General features: G+C 40.7%; 1 protein-coding gene across 7 annotated transcripts in view; it reads right to left on the reverse strand.

Moving 5' to 3' along the window:
* Positions 1 to 1,190: 1,190 nt before the first annotated feature.
* The window catches only part of PKHD1 (PKHD1 ciliary IPT domain containing fibrocystin/polyductin), a 256,540-nt gene continuing 230,654 nt past the window's right edge, over positions 1,191 to 27,076 (reverse strand). For 3 of the 7 annotated variants that reach the window (XM_038177366.2, XM_027455364.3, XM_027455363.3), the window contains 6 exons: positions 18,543 to 18,669; positions 16,626 to 16,713; positions 12,118 to 12,225; positions 8,199 to 8,354; positions 6,659 to 6,793; positions 1,191 to 2,873 (listed from right to left, as the gene is read on the reverse strand). In XM_038177366.2, coding sequence (XP_038033294.1) covers positions 2,518 to 2,873; positions 6,659 to 6,793; positions 8,199 to 8,354; positions 12,118 to 12,225; positions 16,626 to 16,713; positions 18,543 to 18,669 — 970 coding nt within the window. In that variant the 3' untranslated portion in view covers positions 1,191 to 2,517. Of the gene's footprint in view, positions 2,874 to 6,658; positions 6,794 to 8,198; positions 8,355 to 12,117; positions 12,226 to 16,625; positions 16,714 to 18,542; positions 18,670 to 27,076 lie in introns of those variants that run through there. The other 4 variants (XM_038177365.2, XM_038177367.2, XR_005264657.1 and 1 more) reach the window with 4 other exon arrangements.

A 27,076-nucleotide genomic window follows, 5' to 3' on the forward strand; every position in this document is an offset into this window, starting at 1 on the left:
TTTAGGAGATGGAGAAGTCTTATTTCTTCAGAAAGGAAAGGATCTACTACCATGTGAAAGTAAATCTGGGCATCAGCTTTGGAGGAAAGGAAAGGTCTCTAAATCATTTCAAAAAGCCTGGACATCTCTTCAAGATGCACCCTTTTATACTTATAAACTCAATATAGTTCAGGGTCCAATGCTGGTGAATCTACCTGTGGTGGCCTGGCATGGACTACACTGTATTAGTAGAGCAGCTTTCTTCCAGTGGAGACACCAGAGAGAGGCCATAATCATTTATGGATCTAAAATATCCCAAAACGTGAATAAAGTGAGAGTTGTCTCTCTGAATCTAGATGAAACTGAAGAAAAAGCTGGCAGACATATCAGCTCTTCCTTTCAGTTCAGTTGGTTCAATTATTTCTTTGATCAGAACAGAGGTACTCTCCCAGAAACAGAGGCACTCTCCATCCTTTCATCTAAGGCCTTCTTGAACCATCACATTGTGAAGGAAGAACAAGAGAGAAAGGCATTATATATTCTTTTATGGCTAACATCAGACCTGCATCCACTAGAGCTTGCAGGATGAGGTTCATCTAACCGATGTGTGTGTCATTTATGTCTTTTTCTGAACTCCATCATAAACTGGAGGTTCTCTGGGAGCTAAAATCATCTCATACTAAAGCAGGAATATAAATTAAATCAAAAAGTTCTCATGTAATTGAGCCACAGAATATCAAACTAACCTATACTGACCATTTCCTATATGCAGGCACCTACAAGAAAAATGACTGTAGGCTATTGCCAACCAGTGATATTTCATGGGGAACAGCTAACAACCAGATCCCACTTCTTGGCAACACAGCAGATACGTAGCCTTTCCAGATACAGAGGCAGAAGTGGAAACATCATTTTAGCAGGATTTTAAATCCTGTGCTTCTCATACAGGATTCACTTACATTATCTGGGAAGTGGGGATGGGATCATACAAGTGCATTGGTCATTATGGCTGTACTTGCACGAATGGACTAAAGATGATGAGAATCAGGGATAAAGCACTATTCTATCATTATCCAGCCTAATCCAACTGGATCTTACCCACAGAAAGCCCAGATAGTGCATGTCTTGGGAGTTTGTATGAGTGAAGAGCATCCTCAATGAGTATAAATGAAGCTATATCATAGCAGGGTCAGATAACAGGAGCCAGACTGTTTTCTATATCACCATAGATTTAATCTGTTTTCTCATTAAATTTCTGCACACTGTTCACAACATAAGCAACAGGCTTATCTACAGCTTCACTCCAGCTCAGGCCCAGGGTGCATGTACATACTTTACAACTTTGGAAGCCAATGACACTTTCTGCAATGGCCAGGATGATAATTGCTACACACATTGGGGCTCTCATGGCTTACAGTCTGGAATGACAAATTTCTGCCTAGAGAACTGAGTAGCTCACCAACCAGCACTGGCACCTTAGCTCCTTCAGCTTGAAGCCTGGTTTGTTTTCAAATCAAGGTTTCTCACCTTCTCTTCCACAGCTGATTTGGCCAGAAACTTAATCTTCCTACATCAGTATTTTTCCTGCACAGGAGTATAAAATTTATCTTGTGCCACTGGGGCACCTTGTAACCAAGAAGTTTATGGTACAGAGAGGGTATAATACAGTTCCTCATCTTCCAGCTCAGTTAAGCAAAGCAGGGAGGAATCCTCTGAGCAGCTGAAGTACATCGGTATTGTTATTATCACTCATAAACAGTAGTGCTCATAACAAGCTGGTGATTTAAAGGTATTAGAAAACAATGATATGGTGGAGGTCTAACTCAGCAAAACACTTTTTATTTCAAAACAAAACAAAACAAATATTCTTAAGCACAGATTTAACTAGGGAAGCATGAAAGCACTTGCTCATGAAATGGAAGTTGAATACATGTTTATTTGGTTTTGCTCAGGAAAAGGAAAAGGTTTACACACATACTGAAGATCTTTGAAAGGGAAGATGGGAAGAAATGGGGAAATTCTTATACATATATATATATATATATATATGTATGTATGTATATGTACATGCACACAAATACCAATCAGCATTGCTCTTGTCTCTAAGACTACATTGGTGTCAGTATATTAAATAGGGTCAGGGTACAGGCACAGGCACTCCACTATCTGCAGTTGAATTGCTAGGCTAATTAATCCCTGAAAGCTTTTGGCCAGACCCAGTTAGCACTCCTCCCAGCAAGTCTTAGAGAGAGTTAATAGAGGTATCAGAAGCCAAGGACTGTTCTCAACAGGCTGCATGGTCGCACCTGCTTGTTTTGGAAGCTAAGACAGTTTAGTAGCATAGACGTGGCCAAAATCTCCCTGTTGGCTGCAGAACCAGGTCACAAGTTTAGTTGTACATGCACAGCACAACAGTTTGTTTCCCTGTGCTAATATGGGTGTTTCTCTGACCATGGAGACAAAAACCCCAACTTCACATTGACTGCAAGCCAGGCAAAGCTTGCTTTGTCAGTAGTCCACCAATTGATATGACTTCTATTACACTTCTACCGCTGCTCCTGTGACAATCTGCTCCCTGACATCATTCTGAGGTTTGGGCATTGTATCCAGCTCCTCTCTTTCCTTGTTGTAACCACCTGAAGGTTGAGGTACACCTTTCTGGGCAGGGCACACCTGGACTGTTGGCTGCTGAAGTTCCTGAGAGTCACCAGGAGACATTCCTCCACATTGCTGTTGATGACTGTCACTTTTCCTGGCTGCAGAAAAGATGTCTCTGTTACTTGTCTTACGCTGAAGAGTGTTCATTTTTCTCACAGTCTTAGCTTCACAGGGCTGCAGGCTCAGCTCCTTCAGTTTTACTGTAGCATGTCCTACTACTCTTGTTTCTTCCATTTCTGTAAAAGCAAAACTTGCTTGAGTTTTACAGTAATTTTATGACCCTAGTTTCACATTCCTTATCCCTCCATTCCTTTACTGCATATTAGAGACATTAACGAAAAGCAGTTAAATGATGGAAAATTATTTTAACTAGCCACAGGATTTAATTTTGGCAAAAACAAGTTTTGAAAACCCAATAACCATAAGCTGCTTCCACCAAAAAATACAGCAAACACAAGAGCTGCTTTGTTCTTATTGATACACGAATAACTTCCATGGCATTTGTTGATGATATCAAATGTTCAAATAAATAATCAATAACAAAGTGTATAAAATACAGCTGATTAATAAGATAAATATTGCTAACAACGAAAATCATTTTAATACTATGCATCTACAAAACATATCAACTCTCTACAAATAAAGCTATAATATAAAGGAGAACTTTTAATTTCCAACATTTCAATCCTACTCAGGGCAGAGCCTGTAATCTGCAACATTGTTTAAAAATGATGTTGAAAAAAATTATTAAATCATTGTTGAAAATGCAAAATATATACTATACATATTTCATGTGTAAATACAAAATGTTTATATCCTAATAATCTAATTCCTAATAATAGAAATCAATTGGAAAGTTCTTGGTAAATTTTCAGTAGTCACACATTTCTGTAAATAACAGTTTTTCTTCTCATTGCTGTCTTAATATTGGGTTATCGACTCCTTTAAAGTACTAATTGCATACATCACTAACTTCAGCTTTCTTCTTTGTACATATAAACAGTATATTGATCATCTACACCAAATCTTAATGCTATTTTGTGGTATGTATTCCCACCCTCTTTATCTTCAAAGGTGACATTTTCAACTCTGAAAATAGGACTCATCAAACAAGTTTGAATTACTGGAGGAGGCTAAAAGTTTTCTGGACATGAGCAGTTTCAAAGATGAAGTATTGAATTGGGATTTGTAGGACAAAAGTAATGGGAAATAATGGGATGTGTTGCGGTACCAGGAACTACAAATAAAATGGATGATATTCTGTGTTTCCACCAGTAACTTGCAACTTGACATTAAAATTAATTCAAATGGAACTTGTACACAGTAGGAAGAATGACAAGCTGGTAGACAGGAAGGAGGAGATGATCTAAGCAACCTAGGAACAAGAGATGAGGCCCCCTTCTGGAGAGTGGGAGACCCTCTTCAGGTAAACAACAATGATTTCTGGGCAGTAGTGGGAAAGGAGTTTGGGATGAAGGTCACTTAAGTACAGTAACCAAAAAGATTCATGAGATCTTTTGGTGGTAGAGGAGGAGTGAATGATGTTTGGGAACTAATTTTATTTTTGCAGTAACACAAACCAGACATCAAAATCAAGTCTGAATAAAGTAGAGGGTACACCCAGAGAGTAGTCATGCCCTGGAACAAGCTCCCCAGGGCAGTGATCATGGCAACAAGACTTCCAGAGTTCAAGAAGAGTTTGGACAATGATTTGAGACATTGGGTCTGATTTGGGGTTTTCCTTGTGGAGCCAGGAGTTGGACTCGATGATCATTATGGGTTCCTTCACATTCAGGATATTCTGTGCTTCTATATCTCTATACAAAATAAGAGTCAGAAGAAGAATTCTAAATTGCCAGGACTAGTTAGATTCAAAGAAGGGCTTCCATTTGAATCTAGTGATAAAGACTTTTCACTGAGAAAAAAAAAAAATACAAAACCAGGAAGTCATAATAAAGCAATACTCAATATAAGAAGTGAATCATAGAATCATGGAATCAGAGTATCATAGAATCTCAGAATGGTTTGCATCATAAGGGAACATAAACATCATCCAGTCCTACCAGTCCTACCTGCCATGGCAGGTACATCTTTCACTAGATTAGGGTGCCCAATCCCCAAGCCCCATCCAACCTGACTTTGATCACTTCCAGCAATCGGGCATAGATTAGGCCTCAAAACTGCAAAAATAAGCCATGAAATGCAAACTAGCGTAGGATACAACTTTCCTATGATGAAAGTGAAAAGCCACCAGTATAAAGTACAAAAAGAAGCAATATGCCCCTCCACCTCCAGGTGTCTTCCTGTTAGCCATGTATTAGTCAATCAAAAGTTATTTAATTCAACACCAAGATCATAATGTGAAGCTGAAGAGATTTTTTTTGTTACACCACAGTCAGACAGAGCAATACCTTGATCCCTTCCCTCTGAAATACTGCATATCTATGCATACGGCTTTCTTCCTCATCTCCATCCTCAGCTGCTTGTTCTGAGACAACAACCAGGGACCCTACCTCCATTGGTCTTTGCATTGTATAATCAACTACCAGAGAAACCCTATCTTGCAAGACTTACTGCAGCGATTAATAATTAAGATTCCAAAAGCTTAATTGTATTAGAAATGTGGGATTTCTTATGGGGGGAACAACTGTAAAGCAGAAATGAAACAAAAAGACTTCAGCTTTGATTTCTCCTCTCTCTCCAAAACCAACAGTACTTTAAATACAGGGAAATCAAACATTAGACATTTCCAAGTCATATGTATTAAATTCACTTAAGATATTGTTATCCTTGTTTAGATTTGAACATATCGGAGAATCTTTTTGTCTTGCGACTATTCCTAAAAGACTTTAAGTGGCTGGATTGCCTTTTTCTGACAAAAAAATCTTTCCATGAATTATTTACATGATGGCTCCAATCAATGCTGTACCTGTCAGCCTCCCCAGCCAAAATGAAAGTTCACTATGTAAAGGTGCCAAGGGAGAATGGCAGCCTCCCACTGCGAGTTTATAGACAGAACTAAGTCAGCACGCATTATGTGTCAGAGCCGACATCAGACAGAATCAGATCCTTTGATCTCAGACCTCCACAGGAAGCTTAGATCTCAGACAAATTAGATAAAAAATGAATTTATAGCAGATACGTGTCCTAAGGCACACAGCTGAATGCTGTGTTTTGGAGGAGTACAGCAAATATCAAAACACATAAACTGCAGAATTTCCTCTCCCCTTCTCTCTCTCCCTCTGCTTTTGTGATGGATGCTAATTAAAAGGAGATAAAACTGCAGCTCGCCTCTTCCTGCCTCTTATGTAATCCACACACTTCAGGAAGAAGGAGAAAAATGAAATTCTCAATACAGAGTAAATGGGTAGTTCAGCAGGGTTATCCGAATGCCCTTAGATCCGTGCAGTTGGCAGGTGAGACCAAAAAAAGCCACTACAGAATAACCACTCCAGGAACGTTTCACACTTTCAGAGAGGGAAGCCAGTGTTTTATGCTGCCAGCCACATGTCCCTGAGGCGGTCTGCTTTTCAGTGACCTCAGAAGTTGTGTTTGATCAGCAGAAGATGAAAATACGAGTCTTGAGAAGGTCGGTGGAAGATGAGCGTTAGCAGCAGTGATGCTAGGAAATAAAGGGGAACACAAAACAGGGGCCATGGAGCCACTTTGGGATGCTGGCTTGGACTCGCTGCTGGGAAAGCATGGCATGAAGGTCCATGAGAGGGAACTAGAAGAGGTGGAGGTTACTGAGAATTGTACAAAGGAGCCCTGCATGGTTTTTCCAGCACAGCAGAATACCCCAGTGCAGTCCTCCCCATCTTGCAAGCTTGTCCGGAGCTTTTTGAGCTTTACATAGTGGCTATCTCTGTTATCACTTTAGCTCCTGGACCCCTGGCAGGAGGAGACCTTGTTGCTGCATGTGTAGCGGGCAGCAGGAATGACAGTCCCCACCCTGCTCCAAGAACACTGGTTGAAGTCCAACTCTTTAAAGATCTGAATTATTCTCAAACTGCAGTCTCACCTCTTGCTACAGGCACATCACTTTCATTCTCTCCTGGATTGTAAAAAGGCTGGACGCGAGGTGCATGAGGTCGTGCTTGCTTCTGGGGTGCCTTGGTACTGGCTCGTGGTATATCAGCCTGTTTAGTCCTCATTTCTGTAATGAAGCATATCAGTCACATCACTGCCAATGCATCCTCAGCTCAACAGCAATCATTAATTCAAGCAACTATTTATTGCTGGTGAATTAGTAAGGTAATCTAGAAGTATTCTTTCTGCCCAAAAGCAGAGAGAGTTTTTTTAATGATCATGTCTTATGTTTTGCTATTTAGGAACCTATCTGTTCAGGTAAAATCTTTCCTTGTGTTGTCACCATATTCAATAATATTAGAAATTCAGACCTTAGTGCAGCTGGTGTTCATGATGTAATTTAGCAGAAAGACTCCTCAGCTTGGATTTTCAAAGTTATTTGGAAGCAAAAATCTGGTGAAATTACTGAGGAGGTTTTGAAACCAATGGGAAATAGGGGTCTAAAATGATGTATAATCTGAGAGCTTTGTTGGCTTTTCAACTGTGTCTTCCCTGTACACTTGTCTAGGTCATAACTTCAGTTAGCACATCTGGAAGGCCAAAACATTGGTAATTTTCAACATATCCAGAAGCTTAAGATGACTATTTGGGAATCAAGCCATTGAACATATGCAGTCGTGCATTTATCTTCAGTTCTTCCCTTTATGCCTTCTCTCTTGGGAAAGCCTCTTATATTTGTTTTAATGTCAATACTAGAACTCAGAAATCTTAAGACAAATTAATGGAGTTGTGGATTTGCTTAGGAGAAGATCTCCAGAGAAGCTGCATCCCTCCCATTACCACTTGGACACACGTGATGCTGCTAACGTGGTGTGGGATGTGAGCATGGCTCTGCCACTGCCTCTAGGGCATTCACAGCGCAGGTGTCACTGGTCCTGGGTAAGCACCATGGCTTCACGTTAACATCACTGTGGCAATGTTTTCTTATGTCACCCTTTATCAGGAAAATGCAGCAGCTTTTCTTTGCTTCTCAGTTCTTTATCTGCCCTATAGAAACCCAATTTTCATCTTGTTTCACATAGAATTAAAACTTTTTCCAGCCAGGACTCAGTCATCTGCTATATGCACAAAACTTCATAATCCTGAGCTATGAACTACATTGCTAATTAATGAACTCTGCAGAGCTTTCTCTGAGTGCCATTGTACCCATGAACAAGTCAAAAAAAAATAAAAATAAAAGTTAAGGTACAAAAGTTCATGAGACAAATGGAGGAAACAAGTTAAAGGGTCGTTAGAACAGCAGAGTGGGGAGATATGTAACTAGACAAACTTATTCTGAGTCTTATCCAAAGACAGAAGATATTAGGAAAAACAAAGCAACTGGGCTATATTCATGTAAAAGTCATAAATTGTGTTAAAAATTCTGCCAAGTTTGCCTTGCCGTTGCTGCTAAATGCTATTGTAGCCTCCTAAGAGATTTGCCAAATGAAAGAATCCACAAGTATAAATTTTCATGGACATTTCCAACTTACTGTTGCTTTTGCTCTTCTTGAACCAGCAGAACACAAGAGTGAGGACGAATGCAGAAGCTACTGCACTCAGCAAGACAACAAGTATCAAGCTGGCCTTCTCTCCCATGGGCACAGGGAAGATGGTAAATGGGTGAGACAGCACAGTGAACTTTGCTCCTGAGAATTTAAAGCAGTCAGAGTTTATTACAAATGTAAGGACACTCATTCCACAATGAAAACACTAGGCTATAGACTTTTGACGATGCTGCTGCTGTAAAAATGCATTCAGGAACAGTCCAGATGTCCTTCCATCCCCACATCTAACATTAGCCAACAACATTTATTTAGAAATGGGTATGAGGACAAGACAAATATTTAACAACTGTATGTCTCAAACATTCAGTGCATCCTGAAGCAGAGTCAGTGTCTTTGTATTTAACAGTCCTTAGTATTTCTTCCATGAGTTTGTCCAGTCGATTACCAAGCCTAGAAAATATGTTCACAAAGAACCTGTTTCTGAGACAAAACAGATCAAGCTCATGCAGAAAATGTTTATACTTTGTCTAGCAAGACAGGGAAGCTGGTTGCAATGAGAAAGGTGCTAATTCATGCACAATTTTTGCAAGCTCTTCATCACTTATTTAAATTAAGTTGTGGGAAATTTAGAAACAGTGACTAGCATTAAGCTGAGTCAGAAAACTGCTGGTGAACATGTTTATATTTTTCACCATGTTGACACTGAGCAAATATAAACAAAATGTTTCAGCGTCATTGCTCTTAGCATGGTAAACACTTAGCATTTGGAAGCACACAAGATTTGGCTAATGCTCTTTACACAGAGATCCTACAGTTTTCTGTAAATGAAATCAGAATCAAAGCAGCCACTACTCAAAATTTCCGTGGTCAAGAGTTAATAGGTTATCAGCTTCTGAGCTTCAAAGACTGGAAGATGCTTAACACTGCTGTCTCCAAAACCAGAAATCTATAGGTGTTTGGATCCCCCGTAATTTTTTTTATTCCAGTACTTTCAACAGTACTGGTGCATGAGCTAAGCTGTGAGAAATTAATGTAAATACTTCAACTGTGAAGAAATTGTTTGGCATATATGTATCTGGGCTGATTCTCCCCAAAAATATCCATACAGAGTCTGGGCTTAGCATGGGTTCTGGACAACTTCAGAAGACATTTTGAACAGAGATGTATTTGGGAAGAGCAGGATTTTAATAAAACTTATCACGGTACTCACGATAGACCAATTTGAAGGATGTGGATTTGCATATCAACCTATTACCTACGTTATTACAAGACTCATTATCAGTCCAAACCTCACAATTTTAATCATTTCAATGGGCATATATTTTTTTACTTGTTTGAGTTCCAATTTTAATAAAAATCTTAAAACCTTTTTCATCAATTCATTAAAAAAAATGAGAAGCACTGTCAGATGAAGGTTTGCAGACTAGGGTAAGTACTGTAAGTACTTTTATATGAAACTAATTAGCTTTGTGTCAATATTGTCCACCCGAACAAAGCAGAGCTTCATCAGAACAATGTGAGAAGCATGTTCCAATTGGAAAAAATTTGCCTGCAGATACAATCATACATGAGCTTCAATTGAGAGGAAAGAAGCAATCTCACAGGTATCAAGGACACCACACAGACAGGTTCTTAAAGATTGCATTTCACACTAATAGCCTGCAAGTAGACTGCTGTTGGTTTAAATAGAAAGTGGATGGATCAAGCCCACTGGGATCCATATCAGTTAAGTGAATATTACTGCAAAATGAGGAGCAAGACTATGCAGCAGTGCTATGAATAGCCCGCTCTCCCCAGGAACTACCACTAAGCCGCTTGGGATTATTGCATTCAGCATCATCGGCATCTTCTGTGCTGTCTCCAAATCGCATGAGCCTGAAATGAAAATGTGTCCCAAACTTCTATTGTTTGATTGTTTAATTTTTGTTTGTTTGTCTCAAACGATAATCAAAGTATAAAAGTATAAAAGTCTTTATTCTGACTCCAGCATGGTTCCCCATTACAAATGAGCAAAGGGGATTGCTTGTTTGCTGTATACTTTTACAACTGATATTAAGGGTGTACAACGCTCTGATTTACATAGGCGATACCTACACAGATTCATCAGCTGTATGCATTGCTGGTTTTAAACACCTCTTTACAACACTCTGACTGGCTAAATGTTTCATAAAGGGATCTCTATTTGACCTTTGTTCAGAGGAGAGAAGATTTTGTGACTCCCCTGAAATAGCTTTCAAAAGACATTTCATTAAGCTGCACTTTCCACTAAAGAGTCTGATCCTGTGAGGTGCTGACTTTCCATCTGCTCTCACTGAAGTGAAGGCAATGGGAGCCGTGGGTGTTCGGCAGCATCCACCCCAAAGTAGACATATGTTCCCCCTCAAAAGGCCCACCTCCGAGTATTCCCTGCACCACAATTCTCCCTTTGAAGAACCATGGGAAGCACTCAGTGCTGATTAGCCACTTGTGACTGGGAGGAGCAAAGGTTTCTAAAATAAAATATCTGGATCTTAATTTAATCCCAGGATAAGAAAGGATTTCTTGTGTTATAAATCCATACTGTGTTACTCATTACCATCTATAAGCATATCAAGCTCCATCTGAAAGCAATTGATCTGTTCTCACTATTCCTATCTATTAAGATAGGCTGTTCAGAGCAATGCACTCTAAATGTTAGTGATATTCTACTTTTTTATTCAGATTTTTTCATTAGTCACTTCCACTTCATTACTTCAACCATCTGATGTACTTGCCCTTTTATTTTTTTTCTAGCTTAACCAAGCTATACTATATTTGAATTTTCTCATTAAAAAATCCTGATTCCTACCTTCATTCTTTTCTGTACCTATTCTTTTTGAGATTATTTCTGAATATGAGTAAACAAAATTATCTTAGTATTTCAAGGCCTCATCAGGCCTGTATGCAGTGGCACACACACCTCCTCACCTCTCCTGGAGAAATTTTATCCATCCCTCTAGGTTTCTTTCTACCCGGTAGGTCTCAGGTTATACTTTTATATATATATGTATGTAATACCAGAACAGAAACTTTACGCATGGGCTTACAACACCTATACCTTAATTTGTTTTTGAACTACAAGCAAGAGAGCACATTCCTGCTTCTCAATGACTTGACAGGTAATCAGCACTTTGACCCTTATATACATTCAGAGACAGATTTGTAGATAAATTCAGGCCCCCAAACAGTTGTGCAGGTGCTTGTTTCATGCAGATGCCCTGAGGCCTTTAACAGCTGGAATTCAGGTATTGCCCAAGATGCCAACATCCCCCTCAGCTTGTATTTCTTAGGAGGTATAACCACATCTGCCCCTTCAGTGTTATGGTGGCTCAAGAGGTCCTGATGTCACATCTGTAAACTGTCAGGGATACCCTGAGCAGAGCCCAGTCCTGGAGGCATGCTCTGAGTGTGAATAACCTGCTGCACCCATAAAGATGGCCAGGTGCAGCCAAACAGTGGGTGAAAAGCAGTACAAAAAATGACTAGGAGCATAGATGGAAAATTACAGAGAACAGGCAGAAAAAAGGGGACTCAATTTACAGGAAAAAAAAAGTTTGCTCTGGCTGCTTAACTTGTCTTGTACCCAATTACTGTAGGAAAGTTCATAGTTAGGGAATCCAGGAAAAAGAGATACCTCTCTGTAGTAATAGTTCTCTCTTCTAACTCATCTTCATTTTGGGCATCTTAAATGAACAATACAGTACTTACCCAGCTCACTTGCTGCTTGGAGAATACCAGCTTGGACATGTAGCAAAAATCAGGCTGTTCAGAGGTTTTGCATTGCTCACCTCATTCAAGCAAAGATTACTTCCCTTTTTATAAATTCAGATCACCTGTACTGTTTTGAGCTCATTTACAAAATCAACAAACAAAAAATGGATCCTACCTGGTGGTGATGTGACAGTAAATACAAGGTTATAGTTTGTGCCTGAGCTAGACACAGCCAGACTGGAAAAGCTTGCACATCCATCTATGACCTGCACTTCAGTGAGCCCTGCATAGCAATACAAAAAAATTAATTCCAATTAATAACTTCCAGGCAAGCATGACTTAGTAACTCAGGAAAAAAAAAAAAAGAGCAAACCAGGTGAGTCCTTGTGACTTGAAGAGGACTTGGGAAAACCTGACTTCACTGTCCTTCCTAATTGTAAACTTTTTGTCTCATCCTAGAAATTTCACATAGAGCAAGGTCTTCAGAGGTATTTGGGCACCTAATCCTCCTGGAGTTACCTTGTGAACCTTAGGTCATTGAGCTCATTGTGCATTGAGCTCTGTGCACGTCCATATCATGGCAGTGTAATCCGAATACAAACGCTAAGGCAATCAAGAAGTAATGGGAGCTACGTAGACATGTTCAAAAGTTCCACTTGCTCATCTTTTTGATTTAACTTCTGTGTTTTGATTTAATTCCGTGACATTACATCACCAGTATCAGGAGAGTATTAATGACTAAGTATTTAGTGACTAAATATTTGTGCTAAAGGGATGGTCTCAAAGAACCAGCCACAGCAGACAAGGGAAATAGTTGATTGTTTTAACCCTTTTCTTAACTGTAGATATTTCACCTCATCATATGGACCCTGTCATGCTGTTAAAGCATTTTGAGCTTTCCTCCAACCCTGTCAGAAGCTTTGAAAAGGATTTGAAGAATGAAGAATGTCTGTGGTGATGACCCTGTTATCACACACAAGAGACTTTTAACTAGAAACCTCGCAGGGGAAATCTCCATGGGAAGCATTAAAATGAAACCCAGGAGAGAAATTCTTTATCCCTTTACCTCTTGTTCTAAGCTACAAGGGAATGCGTTCTGACCTGGCATTTACACATGCTTTGGTTTTTATTTTTGTAGGCTCTTTTTTAAAAAAATGTAATTTACTTTGCAACTGGATCTCCATTTTATTGTGTATATCTTTGAGTACAAGCCAAGTTCTGGCCCTTGAGTAACGTTGAGCAGGCCTGGGCTTCATTCAGGCTCTTGGAGTGAGAAGGGTAAACTCCTAAAGACTGACAAATTTCAAAATGTTAGTTCAGGTGGGGGTGAGAAGTCAGAACTTCCTTAAGATGCTGGACTCAATCCAGTGATCACAAACACAGACTTTTGCTTTCTTAGAGACAACATGCAATAACCATTTGCTTTGCAAAGCAGGTGGTTTGACATTTTATTGCTGTTAAGCAGAACAGGTGAAGGTACATAAAGACTGAATGTGAGGAACACATTTATACTCTTCCATGAACACACTCAGGATATTGAACAACATGGAGAAGCAGCAAAGTTTGTGACACCTTGCAATCACAAATTCATGGGAGTGCTCATCAGGTGGGGACAGGGCTTTTGATGGTAAACCAGACTGTAAGAGTTTTTCCCATAACAATGTATATCTTACACCACCTACCCTCTTCTGTTCCCAGAGCTTGCTATGGTACCCAGCTCTAGATGAGCTGAATTTTCCTGATGTACTTTTATTAAGGATTTTATTGACATAAATTTGTGAAACGACAAGGATATCTGCTATGAATATTTGGAAGCTTCTTTGCATGTCAAATGTATGTAGAGACTTGTAAGGAAAAGTACGGCATTCTTTTACTTCCCTGGCCCTCAGACCCTTGTCCCATCAGCTCAGTGCTTCGGAGATGGTCATCAGTCCCTACTGGGCTGACCGCTAGTGTTCAATTTGTGCTATGAAACCTAGGAGAAGTATCCACATGGTCTTGGAAGCACAGAGAAAATGAATGGCATTTATTTCAGAGATGCCTCCTACAAGAAGGAGAGTGGCCTGAAGAGGAAATCTGTAGTTGTGACCATAGCACTGTGTTCCCCCACCTTGACCTGTATCTTCACATTTGAAGGAAAAATGAAAGATCTTCTCCTATTACACAGTTAATTTAGCACTAAAGCATCACTACTGGTGGTCTGTAGAGTGATCCACAGAAAACAATTTCTCCAGTCCTGCCTCTGTTTCTCTCCCACACTTAGTGTCTACGCCTATACCCGAAGAACTAAACAGTGCCAGGATCTGTTCTGTGGCACTGAAGAACTAGCATGTCCTGGCCAAACTTCTGTTCTGGAACACTTATAGCCTCCAAACAGAGATGAGGCATGCAAACTGCCTACTGAGGTTTTTTATTTTCTATACTGACTTCTGAAGCTTGACCAGCAATTGCCAGAGAGGAGTCTTCAGGCAAAAGCATGCCACATTTTAATGATTTAGCAGCAGAAATGATAAAGCCCCTCCCTATGACCCAGTACTATTTAATATATTAATATCCCAGTTAGTTTTGTGTACATATTTCTCCATTTGTGTACAGTGTCTAGCACATTAAACCCATAATTACAATGTGAGTCTCCGAGAACAGCTGTCATATATAAATAATCAGTAATTTATTCTGTGAAAAGACCTGAAGGAAACATGGGAATCTAGTTTTCTCTAATTTTTCCATCCTGATCTTGGCTCTTCTATTTACCTATGCCACATACAACCCTCTTTATGGTATTACCTGCCTTGACTACCAACACTTTTCTTGTCTCTGATGCTCACTGTAGCACCACCACTTTTATAGAGGGTCTTGTCTGTGGCGTTCAAATATTTCATAATTACCATTTCTAGTCTATGACGAAGCCTGGAGTACTATACTGTACTCCTCAATAGAGACTATCTCAGCTTTCGGGCACATATGCTTCAAAGCTCAGAATATTATATATGTGAGTCTTCACAAAGATCTCTCAGGCAAGCTGGTATTTAACACAGAAGCAAGCTAATTTGAAGCTAAACTACTTTCCATGAGGCAGTTTGGCTGCTGTCAGATGAAGCAGCCTCAGTGTGCTAGACGGGACCCATTTCGATTAAATGCTGCTTTCATATGCTTCAAAAGACGAGTACAATAAGGACGTTTGTCAAAGGAAAAACTGCAGAAAACTATTACATGCAGAACATCTGTACTACGCACTTCATTCTTTGCTGGAGTTTATTGACTATTAATTTGATACATGTATCTTTTAAAGAATGTGAATTGCATTTCTCTGCAGTGACTTTTCTCTTTTTATTTCTCTATCTCTGTCTTGTCTCTCATTCCATGTCTCTTTTCCATGCCTTATCTCTTTTCCAATGTTTCCTTCCTTCCCTCCCTCCCTCCTTCCTTCCTTCCTTCCTTCCTTCCTTCCTTCCTTCCTTCCTTCCTTCCTTCCTTCCTTCCTTCCTTCCTTCCTTCCTTTCTTCCTTCCTTCCTCTCTTTCTCTCTCTCTCTTTCTCTCTCTCTTTCTCTCTCTCTTTCTCTCTCTCTTTCTCTTTTCTTCCCTTCCTTCCTTCCTTCCTTCCTTCCTTCCTTCCTTCCTTCCTTCCTTCCTTCCTTCCTTCCACTAGCACCACTAGCTGAGTCAATAATTTGTGTCCCATCCAGACTCAGACTCCTAAACCTCTGAGGCATACCTCCCTGAGAAGGCATGAACAACAACAGAAAAGACCAAAGGACTTTCTAATCTGTAAACCTGGAGCTGTGATGAGGTACGAAGAACTTCATATTAACAGAAACATGGACTGGACCCAAAGGATGAGAAGCTCTGAGCTACACTATGAGTGCCACTTAGCTTCTCCAAATGTGAACTTTTCAATCAAAGTTAACACACAAATGACCTTATTGCAAACAAAACACTTTACCTACATTAGGAAAGCTCAATTTGAGAGTGTGCACTGCTTGCTTACATTTAAAGACTTTAGTAATTAACATTATGATGCTCTATAATCAATTTCATTTCCATTTTCTAGTTTACAAGCATATGATCATCCACAGGTTTTCAGTTCAGTGCTATACTTAAACAACGATCTATATCTAAGCATGTTCATAGTCTCAATAACCTCAAGGGAAATACTCACATGCTTAGAGTTAATCATGAGTTCAGGTCTTCTGATAAATGAGGACCAGAAGGGAAACATTTAAATCCCTCATGAAAAACATTTTCACATTGAAGTATGCTAATTAAAAACAATAGTCAGTTGTTTCTGTCTGTACTTGGCCTGATCATTTGCTGGGACAAACAGATTGTCATTGACTCTAAGGAAATTACCCTAATTAACATTAGCTGAAAATCAGGTATTGGGATTTCTAATTCTCCAGTCTTTTCTTTTTTGATCTGAGACGCATCTTTTCAAGATAAACTACTAGATATACTCCCTTCAAGCTACCAGAGTACAAAACCACTTTGTATAATCTTCTTTTTCTCTAGGATACAACCACAAAGTTCCTCAAACTTCAATATAACATTCTTTCTTTTTTTTTTTTGGTGCAAAGACTAACTTTGAAACACAATCATTTTCTGCAAGAATTTCACCATAAATTTATCATCATCATTTCCCACAGTTGCTTTGCCATAACTCTTGCTGTAAGAAAACATTTCCAAACCTTTTAGCACAGCCTCGGAGGAGCCCTTGAGGTGAGCTGATACAATCCAGGGTTCTGAGGGAGGTCCCAGTTCTTCAACCCTTCGACCCTGGGAAAAATAACAAAATAGCAGGATTAAGATCTTTTCTCCAAACCAAGAGGGAAGAAAGTTCTGATGGCTTTAATAATTTTAGTAATTTATTAATGCCCAAAGGGAGGGAAGTGTGGATCTGCACCCTATGTGTTACAAACAATGCCAAACACCTCACCATAACTCACTATGGCATTAAACTCAGGAGGAACCAATTCTGGAAACCAGTCAGTTCCAATAGTCTGGCATGGTTTTTGCTGCTTCACTGCGAGTAACTAAGATCACGTTCACACCATCTAAGAGAAGTAGTGAATTTTGACATCATCATAGCATCTAATTTCTCAGAGTCACAGAATCTCAACATGGTAGAGATTGGAAAGGACCTTTGGAGGTCATATGGCCCACCCTCCCCACTCAAGCAGGGCTACTTGAAGCAGGTTACCCAGAATTACATCCAGGCCACCTTTTGAATATCTCCAAGGATAGAGACTCCGCCAATTCAAGGAAATTGAGTAAATTATGTCTATTTAGTGAGGGTGAGGATATATGCTCAATGAAAGAAACTACTTGTGATACCTAAATTATTCATCCGTAATCAGTGGGGAGGATAGATCACATAGATCTAGATCCATGCAAAAATATTAGTTTTCATATACATATATATATGTAAATATTTTTGAGGGACTTTTTAGTTCTCAAGTCTTGCAAAAAACATGTATGAAGAAGGTTCTGAAACTCAGGGGAGGATCCAATTGCCCAGATGTAGGCAGATGTTTGTATGCCATTTCAGATAGCCAATGATGTCTGACATCCATCTGAGTCAGAAGATCTGATGCTTTGCTAGTAGAAAACTCTTAGATTTCTACAGGAACTGTAGGCCAAGTAACATATTCCACAGCCCAAAGCAGAAGGCGACTATTTGCAAAGAACTGAGCATAAATAGAAAGAAGCTGAAACTCTTGTGCCTCACAGATGTAAAACCTCATGGTTAATGGGTATCCAGAGCTGCCTTTACCGCAATATAACTTTGCATCCAGAAATAATTTCCACAAAGCTACCCAAGCTGGAATATGACACTACACTTCTGGGTCACCACTGTAAAAATGTCATACCCAGGTATATTTACTTTGTGGGTATACTTTTGACTATCCATCACAGTGAGGATGAATCCACAATAGAAAACAACTGAAAAAGAGCAAAAGGACCATCAAAATATACTGGAAACATTAGCATATCATGAAACCATGCTATGCAGATTTCACCTGACTGGGACTGAACCTGGTCCAGCAGCTCACCAGGACTCATTGGACTTGGTCTGCTGCTTCCAAGACTTTTTTTGGTGTCTCTGGCAGTGCTAAACCACATCACACAAATGTCCAAGCATGTTTTAAACATAGTGTTCTCTGCACAGCACTGTTCTGCATGGTGCAGGCTTGCTTAGGCAGACCAGGATACTCCATTATACCCTGTCTTTGCCAGCCTTCATGAATGTGTTGTTGTTCCCTCATTCCTCAATGTTATCCTCTAAGCTTCAGGAGCAGAAATCAGAAAATTCAACAATAACTGATCAGAAAATTCAATCACACAATCAATTCTACAGCACAAATCCAACCCTTGTAGGAAAAAAGCTGAAAAATATGAATAGAGTCCATCTGGGAAGATGTTCCCAAAATACCCATGACTGCTTATTTACAGACCTATCCCTTACCTTGTTTACCATATTTATTTGCGGAAACTATCCTACGACCTATATTTAGGTCAGTCTCATAGCTTTTGGATTTTGCTAAGAGATGACAAAATTGTACAAGAGTAATACAACTCTCCATCCACAGAGGGGCAAATCCTACCTTCTTATCCAGGAAAATGATTTGTGGCTGTACAGGAAGCTGCTTCCCAATTTCTCCATCTGAAGGCTGCACCCGAACAGAGAGGTTATAGGGCCTCACATACAACCATGTTCCTGGGTGTTGTCTGCTTCCATTTTTTTTCCACATGCAAAGGAATGTAAACAAACAAATAAATAAATAAATAGAAATTAGCACTGTGAAAACACCCAGTGCTAATCCCAGAGGTAATTCACACCTTACCTATGCCTAGGAATTACACTTTACTTTCTGTTCATGGGATTTTCTACCTCTCTAACGCAAGCAGCAATGCTCAGTGTCTGCTGTGAGTAGCAAGGAGTACTATACCAAACAATTACTAATTTACCTTATGGTGGCACTTTGATTCCTTGGATGAAAGAGGCATGTATGAAAATGTGAAACAGGCATCACTCCAAGGAGACAACAATATAAAACTAATAAAAGATCTCTTTGTTCCTATCTCCAGTTTACAAATAGGAAACTGAGAAATTAAAATAAATAAATAAATAAATGGCTTCTTATGTGATAGACAAGGATTTTATGGATTCAGTAATCCATTACCATGGCCCCCAAAGTCTCCATTCCAGAGCACTGATAATGGTGGAGGCAGCAAATGCTTCCTGTCCAGCAGAAAGATGAATTACAGTGAATATCTCTGATCTCCTCTAAAAACAAAGTTTCAGTTCCTCTACACAAGCACAGCACTTTAATGCATTTCTTCATCCCATCATCGCTGTGCTACCTCTCAGTTATCTGCAAAGTCTGCATGCCTATATATAGCAGTATACAGACACCCCATTGAAAGACATTGCTTTTTCAAGACTGAAATTTAAATTAGAGCATCCTTGGAGAGGGCTTTTGCATTTGAATAAAGAATCAACATTTTATTCTGAGCCTAAATCATTTCATTCCCTCTCCTAGTGCTTTGTGCCATTTAGTATCTCTTTTACATATATATGTGTATATGTATATATGCTTCTAATCTGCAATTGCAGTGAAGCAACTGGGGGTTTGATATTGTCTTGAAAGTAGGAAAGGTATTCATTCATCTCTAGTGTTTGCTCAAAGGTGTTTACAAACAGAAGATACACAGAACATCAATTTCCTTTGGTTTAACTCGGATTTTGATGGGGGGGGAAGGGCACTATTATGCATTACAAAGCTGAAATTGCTTATACTGCAGCTGATGGAAAATATTGGCCTGAAAAACGGACACTGGGAAGACCAAATAAAGATATAAGGACATCTGAAGTCTCAAGTACATAAAGAAAAACATTCAGCCATTCAGCTTCGTTGTTTTCTCCTTTTTGTCAGCATGGAATGCAGAAAGGCAATGATATATTGGAAATTTATGTCAAAGGCACGAATACTCATCTGTGCTCTTTTCTACCTCCTTCATAAATGTGTGTTCAGCATTTTGACTTAAACTCACTCCAGGTATAATATCCCAAGCCACTTGTGATTATAGGACAGAGATTGGCACTTTCTGTGAGCTTTCTGGCTCCACCTGAGCCCAGACAAGTTCAGGTGAATCTTGGCATGGCATCTGTAAGCCAAAAATCAACTTTTCTCTCTCCAGCTTCTTTAAAACTGCCAACAAACAGGAAAAAAAAAAGTTGGCGTGAAATGCCCTGACTCCACACCCCAGGCCCTACATAGGAAAATAGTGCTCATCTTGTACTTAAAGGAAGCCTGCTGCAAAATCTGGTTGTAGGAATTAGACTTTTCCACCCTCTAGAGCAAGTAAAAAAAAATAAAAATTTAAAAAAAATCATACAGATGTGGTTTAAAAAACAAAAAAAAAAAAGTTTGCAGGTGATTTGAATCCAGCTAACACAGCACAGACCGTGGCGTTTATGTTCCACATGGTCCAACTGGAGTCTTGCTGCGAGGAAGCCCCTGCCTGAGGGTGCAAGCCCTGCATGCAGCAAGTCACGCTCCTGCAAGCGAGTATCGGTGTGGAAGAGAGGAGCACCCTGCTGCTTCCCTGACGATTTCTGCTGCGAGGAAAATAGGCTTTCCTGGCACAGCTCTGCCACTGGGAGGTGGGAACAGGCGAGCATGCCTGTGCCCTAGCAAAGGTGAAGTGAGGCAACTGGTCTTTCTCCTGATGGGCACAAGGAGCATGCTGCTTTGTCACTCCCCTCAAACCTCGTGCTGGGAAGGAGCGGGGCTGATCTGCAATTCCCTGCTGGCAGAGCTCGGTGGGGAGCAGCTCAGTTGCTCAGTGGCTTGCAGCTCTAAAGGTGGCCACAGCAGGCAAGCAGGCTCTGCTTGTCAGCAGGGGCAGCAGGGGCAGGCTCCCAGGAGTTTCACCATCAGGGCTAAGGTGTGCAGAAGATGCTGAGGCTCTGTGGGAAAGCAAGTGTCTGCTTTTAGTCGCAAGGAAGGTAGAGATCATAGGAATTAGAGGATCTGCTGCAGGTATCAAGGCATGATGGGCTGAGGGTCCATCAAAAGCTCTGGATCAGGCCCAACAGGAAAGGCCAGGATGATTCCCAGGTGGTCTGGGAGCTAATACAGCCAGAGACTATTCTCACTAGGTAGTTTGAACAAGGACACCCTGAAATGGTGTGTGAGAGAATTTAATTTTATGGACATAGGCTGATGCACCTGATCAGCAGGACTTGGTGCCAAAGAACAATGCCTGGCATTTTTAATTTATGAATAAACATAGCCAATGAACTGAACTGAACTACTGTCTGCATATATCTGCAATGCTAGAGTTGTGGTGTCAGTATAGCCTTAGAAGGGGAAGAAGACTGGGAAGAATCTGGGGTGCCAATAATATGTCAATATGCATTGTGTGGTAAAGCCAAAGAGGTGTTTGTTTTGCTCTTGAGAAGCTGATGAAGAGGTGTTTGTTTTGCTCTTGAGAAGCTGATGAAGAAAACACAGGCACAAGGAAGCTGCTGTAATTAAGACAAGAGACGGACTTCTGTAAGGCCAAGTAGGCACGAATTCACTGGCAGGGATGTAAGGATTTTAGCATTTGGGGGTGAGAAGTGGACTCTGCCGTCGTGTGGTGATGAGGGTGGTCACACATCAGGTGCCTGTGCCCTTCCTGCTGGATGATATCTTTCCACAGAGCCCAATGTTTTCACACGTTATAGAGAGAAATCAAAGCTAAAGGAAATAAACCCCAGTGGAAAGCAGGCTTCAGCTTTCCCTAACAAAGAAACAATAAAAAAGTAGTAATGATCACATCTGCTTATCACATCTGCTTATGAGCAAGGGGCTAACGGACTGAACAGGACTCATGGTGCCAGACATAACTGGTTGCATGTAGGCTGAGCCAACAAGACCAAAATTTAGAAATCTGGGCACCACCATGCATATTGCAGGCTGTCAGAGCCAGCGGGAAGCTTTGAAAGAATCCCCACGTCCATTGCCCTTGAGGTCAGATGCCGTGATGGCAGGGAGCTAACGAGAAGATCTAATAATGTAGAGACATATCAAGGGGGCCTAAGTTGATGGTGAACTTGGGTAAGTAAAGAGGAACTGCATTATGCTCTGTGAGCAAGGCTGGGTAAGAGGGATGTGCTTTTTATCTAATCATTTGGAGGGGCTCCCTTCATAAAGCAAAGATGCTTTAGAAGCTGTACATTTTGTGGCAGTTGAAAGCATCGTGTAAGTTGGTTAGACTGAAAAAGGTCTGGAAAAGAGTTCCAAGGTGTCTCTATAAGCATTCATTAATTAAATCCTTTTTTTTTTTTTTTTTTGGACCAACTTCTTCTGCCATTAGTCTGATGGGGCACTGCCACCATCAGAACTCCATTTGCTAGCTGTTGGATCTGCACCAGAGGCTATCTAAGCTTCAAATGATTCCCAACCTACCTTTCAGGAATTTCTGTCCCTATTCACAAAGGAGCAGTCAGAGAGCATGAACACAGCTGCCCAGGAACACCCAGACATGTTTCACCCATAAGACCATGCTTCCCCCACTGCTCAGACAGCCTTCATTTACACTTTATAATCCCAGTGGCACCAAAAGGCCGTGGGCAAGCAGCTGCCTGGTAGAGGCAGATGGCAGGATGTGTCTGCAGTGATAAGAATCCCTTAAAAAAAAAAAATAAATAAAGGCAGACTAGAGGGCCTTACTGGATCCATTTGAGGGTGAGGTGGGATCACCAGTTGCCTTCAGAACCAGAGGGACAGACACGCTCCATCAAATAGGAGAGAAACATACTCCAAATTCATTAGCAACTTCTGTTAATTGCTGGAGACGGGTGGAAATACCTGTACTTACAATTCTGCCTGCTAGTGGCAAGGAGCTAACCTCTTCCATAACACACTCCCAAAGTTTACTGTCGGAGGAACATCTTTTATTAAATGTAAACAGCATCACGCCGGAGGTCAGAGCCTTGCCGCTGCTGTGTATCCCAAGGTAATACCACTTTAAGCTCCACATAAACTCTTAAACAGTTTCTATCCTAAAACCAGACCGTAGGTGGTACAGCTTTTTACGATATGTTATAATAGTGCAATAAATCTGTTAGCTTAAAATCGAATCTCCGTGGCCTTTTAGAGAAATCATCATTAAATGCAAGGCCCTGTTAATGATGCCATCCCAGTGAAATTGTTTAATCTGCTAGGGGGGTGAAAGGTCACCAAATGAATTTTTTATAATACATCAACTTGACACGCAATAGGGAAAACTGTAATAGATAAAAGCAAAGGAAAAGGGCACTGTCTTCTTCTGATAGGTCAATAGCAGCCAAGAGAGTCACTCATCCACTTTTCCTTCACTACCGTGCTCCTTTTCCATTTAATATGGACACCCAATTAATACCTCAGCACCATAGACAACCTCATTTTAGGTGAATTATAGCAATTCCTTCCCCCTTCTCTGAAATGAAAGTGATCACAATACATCATAGCATTGTGCGAATTAACGTTAATTGATTCGAGTTACCAAGCATTGATGGGCCACCTCTATAATCCGGCCCTTATTGGGAGCTGGAAGGGATGGAGGGAAGATTAGATTGCACCGTCCGTTGCTTTGACGACGGCGGTCACCTGATGGCTTGTTAGACAGTTGTACGCCTCTATTGCTGGCCCCAGTGGGGTCGTCAGTAAACTGGAGTGATGTCCAAACATCATTACACGCTGCTCCGATATTAAAGCAAAGGGATTAGCACCTTATTGCAAGCAACCTGGATTTGTCATTGTGCTGTCGTTATCCAATTTCCAGATGATAATGTGACTGTGGCCTGCGGGCGCAAGGTCCTGCAGCCAAACTAAGGTGTGTGTATATATATATATATATATATATATATCTGTATATGTACATAGATGTACACACAGCCGTACATACACAGCACCCAAAGCCATTTAACCCTTAGCTCACCAGCTTCCTGCTAGCAAAGTATGTGGAAGAATGTGTGTCCCTTCTCCATGTGATGTCAAGAGCACAATCAAACAGCAAAGCAGGCCAACTTCAGAACCAACACTGGCTCTGATGCCACACCATCCCAGCCATCCTGATAGAGGTGACACTGTTTGTGTTTTAAATAAGCCAGAATGGGGAAAGGATTGGTTCTGCAAGGATGTGGCTGTGCCGTGCACTCACACCATCTGAATCATCAATACAGCACGTTTTTACTGCAGGTCCCATTAATGGCTAAGGGGGAAAACAGACAGGAATGTGACATGAGCCCTGCAGGTTTTGCTTGATAGAACTGGGGCACCAGATGTGGGATCAGGTCTCTTTCCAGTCCCTAAGAGAGCTGATGCGTACCCTCCTCACTCTTAGGTGTGCTCTTGAGCTGATCCCAACACTTTCAGCTTCTGGGGAGAAAGCAGAATTGGGAAAAGCACCTCTTGAGCTGATCCCCTTCATTTTTAACTCTTTATCCCTACTACGACTGTGCCTTCCTGACACTACCAATATGCTGGTAGTTCAGTTTTGATGCCCAGTTAGTTCCTAGATTTTCTGCTAAAAAATAAATAAAAGTCACCACAAGAAAAGAAATAGCAAAAGGCTTTGTGATAAGAAATCCTTGAACCACTCGGTTTCTCCACTTGAAAAGAATTATGAATTGAGAACTAAATACTGAAATTCATCCTAATTCCTTAAGCGCACTATAATCATGGCTTTTTATATGGAATAACACTGTTTATATGTGTATTTGCCTCCACTTTAATCCCATTAAGTTTCTTATCCCATTGCTCCTATAAACAGCCTGTTACAGAGTCCCACTCCTCTGATTAGAAACCTTCAAGGTTTCACTGCAAATTTGTTCATGTGTTCCGTAATTTAACTAGACTGCTAAATAGGAGATGTTGGCCAAAAGGGGGGCTCAGCTATTAGAGCAGCTGAATAGGGAATATTGGGAATATTCCCAGGATGTTTACAGAAAATTCACTTCAGCTGTGTGGGGAAGATAAAGCCCCGATAGAGCCTCAAGTGCTGCGTTAGCTGCAGCTCTGAGGTCAAGACTTTTAGCATCCTGCTTAAACCCACAGGAAGAAAAGTTGGATCCCTACACAAGGAAAAAATGGTCGCCTTCCCTTTTCAAAACCCCGTGCAATTACACTCAGCAGCCTGCCTAAAGCCCACGCGAAGGTTATCGAGCCCATGCACTTCGGGCTCAGGATGTGTCAGCATTAATCTGGTTTGGACCTCTCACTCTGCCTGCCTGTGTGCATGCCGTGTGACATGCGGAATGAGTACTAACTTCTCATTTAGTCCCCAGGATGGGTATTGCTGTCTGAATGAGCAGTTCCTTGACAATTTGCTTCACTTCTATTGCTTGCTGTGAGTCTCAAACACCGACATTTCCTGCACACACACATCCTTCACACGCTACCCCAAACCTAACTCTTAATAAAGGAAGATTAATGCCTGCAAATTTCAGTTCATAGCAGGTTAAAGGTCCATCAGGGATGACTGAGGTACCCTGCTCCACTGTGGGGAGATGACTGAATGGCTTCTGGATGACCGTCCATCTTTATATTTCTGATTCTGTGTAAAGACACCTGCGCAAAGAAATATTTGCTGTTGTGCCCTCTTGTGCTTTTACTTTTAAATATATCAATATTTATATTGATATCAGGCAAACTTTGCAAAAAGAGGGATTGCTGTCTGTGAATATATTGCAGTATACGTTTTTACACAGGTATTCACTGAAAGGTAAAGCTATGGGATACCTGTCTCCTCATATTTCCCCCTGTGCAAGACTATAGCAGTCACAAAAATCACTTCCTTCTTGCCTTGGATAACCAGTGAGCCATACCTGAAGTCACCATGAGAAAGAAATTAAATTAAAATCTTAAAAAATAATTAAAAAAAAATAATAACAGACAAATCTTTTTTATTTCTTTTTTTTTTTTTTTTAAATCTTTGATGATGTGATACACAGCTACTGCCTTTCACCTGACCACAGCAAGGTTTTCCAGGCTCCGTTCAGCCTCACTGTCCTGGGCTACAAAGACAGACACCCAGCCTCTACTGATCAAAGATCTTTTTGTCATCTCGAAGCAAGAGGGACCACAAGCCTGAAACTGCAGGGAGAGTGGCTCTGCAGGAGTGCAGCTTCTGTGAATATCTGAGAGCCCAACCGTCTTTTGCACGACTCAGGGGTGAAAACATTTCTCTTTTCCTTCCACAGGAAAATACACAGGTACACTTAGTCTGACTTGTAATCCCAGCCCCATTATCCTCGCCTGTGCTAGCATGTACTGCCTAAAGAGAGACAGATAGACAGTGGGGATATTACATGTCCCAACAGGAAAACCCTGATTTCATTTCACAAGTTATCTGTGGCCTTATTGCATCAGAAATGTCAGCTATGAGTAATTCCAGAAAAGCTGTGACTGATGGGGAGCAATAAATAACACTGCAGAGGAGCCCGTGTAGCTATGGGTGGATGGGCTCTGAGCTGGTCCTCCTAATTTGGTGGTTAGTCTTCTCTTGAATATACATCCCAGATCTTCCCCTAGTGAGATGGTGAATCTATGGCTTTAATCTGTCCCTGTTCTTGCTTCTATAATAAAATATCCTCCTTCCTAGGGACTTGCCCTGATCTTTGCTGCTTAGACTGGTATCACAGCGCATGCACAGACAGGAACAACATCCCCAAATGCCAGCTGGAAGAGCAGTCCCTGGTATAGGGAAAATGTCATTTGTGCCTGAAAAAAAGACAACAACAAGGTTCTTTTCTTGGCACACAGAAGAGTTATCCTCTTCTCTAAGTGATGATCCCTGCTTTCCTGCTGTGATATTATACTGGTGAATTCCAGAACCTATAGACCTTTAATAGGGCTGTGGTGAGCTTACTTTGAAAATCCGTGGCTTGCTCATGACCCAAAGAGTAGCTAATGTTGCTGCTCTTGTTCTGATCATTGCTAATGGACACTGAATGAGGGGTCCTGCATGTGTCACAGTCTACAGCATGTTTTGGCATACTATAAAAAAATTAACATTTTGCTAAATGAGGCTGCAAAACTTCCTGCATTTTTTGCTCTCCTGTTTTGTGATATCCTGCACACAAGCACCTTGCTGGAAATAGCAA

The sequence above is a fragment of the Anas platyrhynchos genome, chromosome 3 (assembly GCF_047663525.1).
Source record: "Anas platyrhynchos isolate ZD024472 breed Pekin duck chromosome 3, IASCAAS_PekinDuck_T2T, whole genome shotgun sequence".
Classification (NCBI taxonomy): Eukaryota; Metazoa; Chordata; class Aves; order Anseriformes; family Anatidae; genus Anas; species Anas platyrhynchos.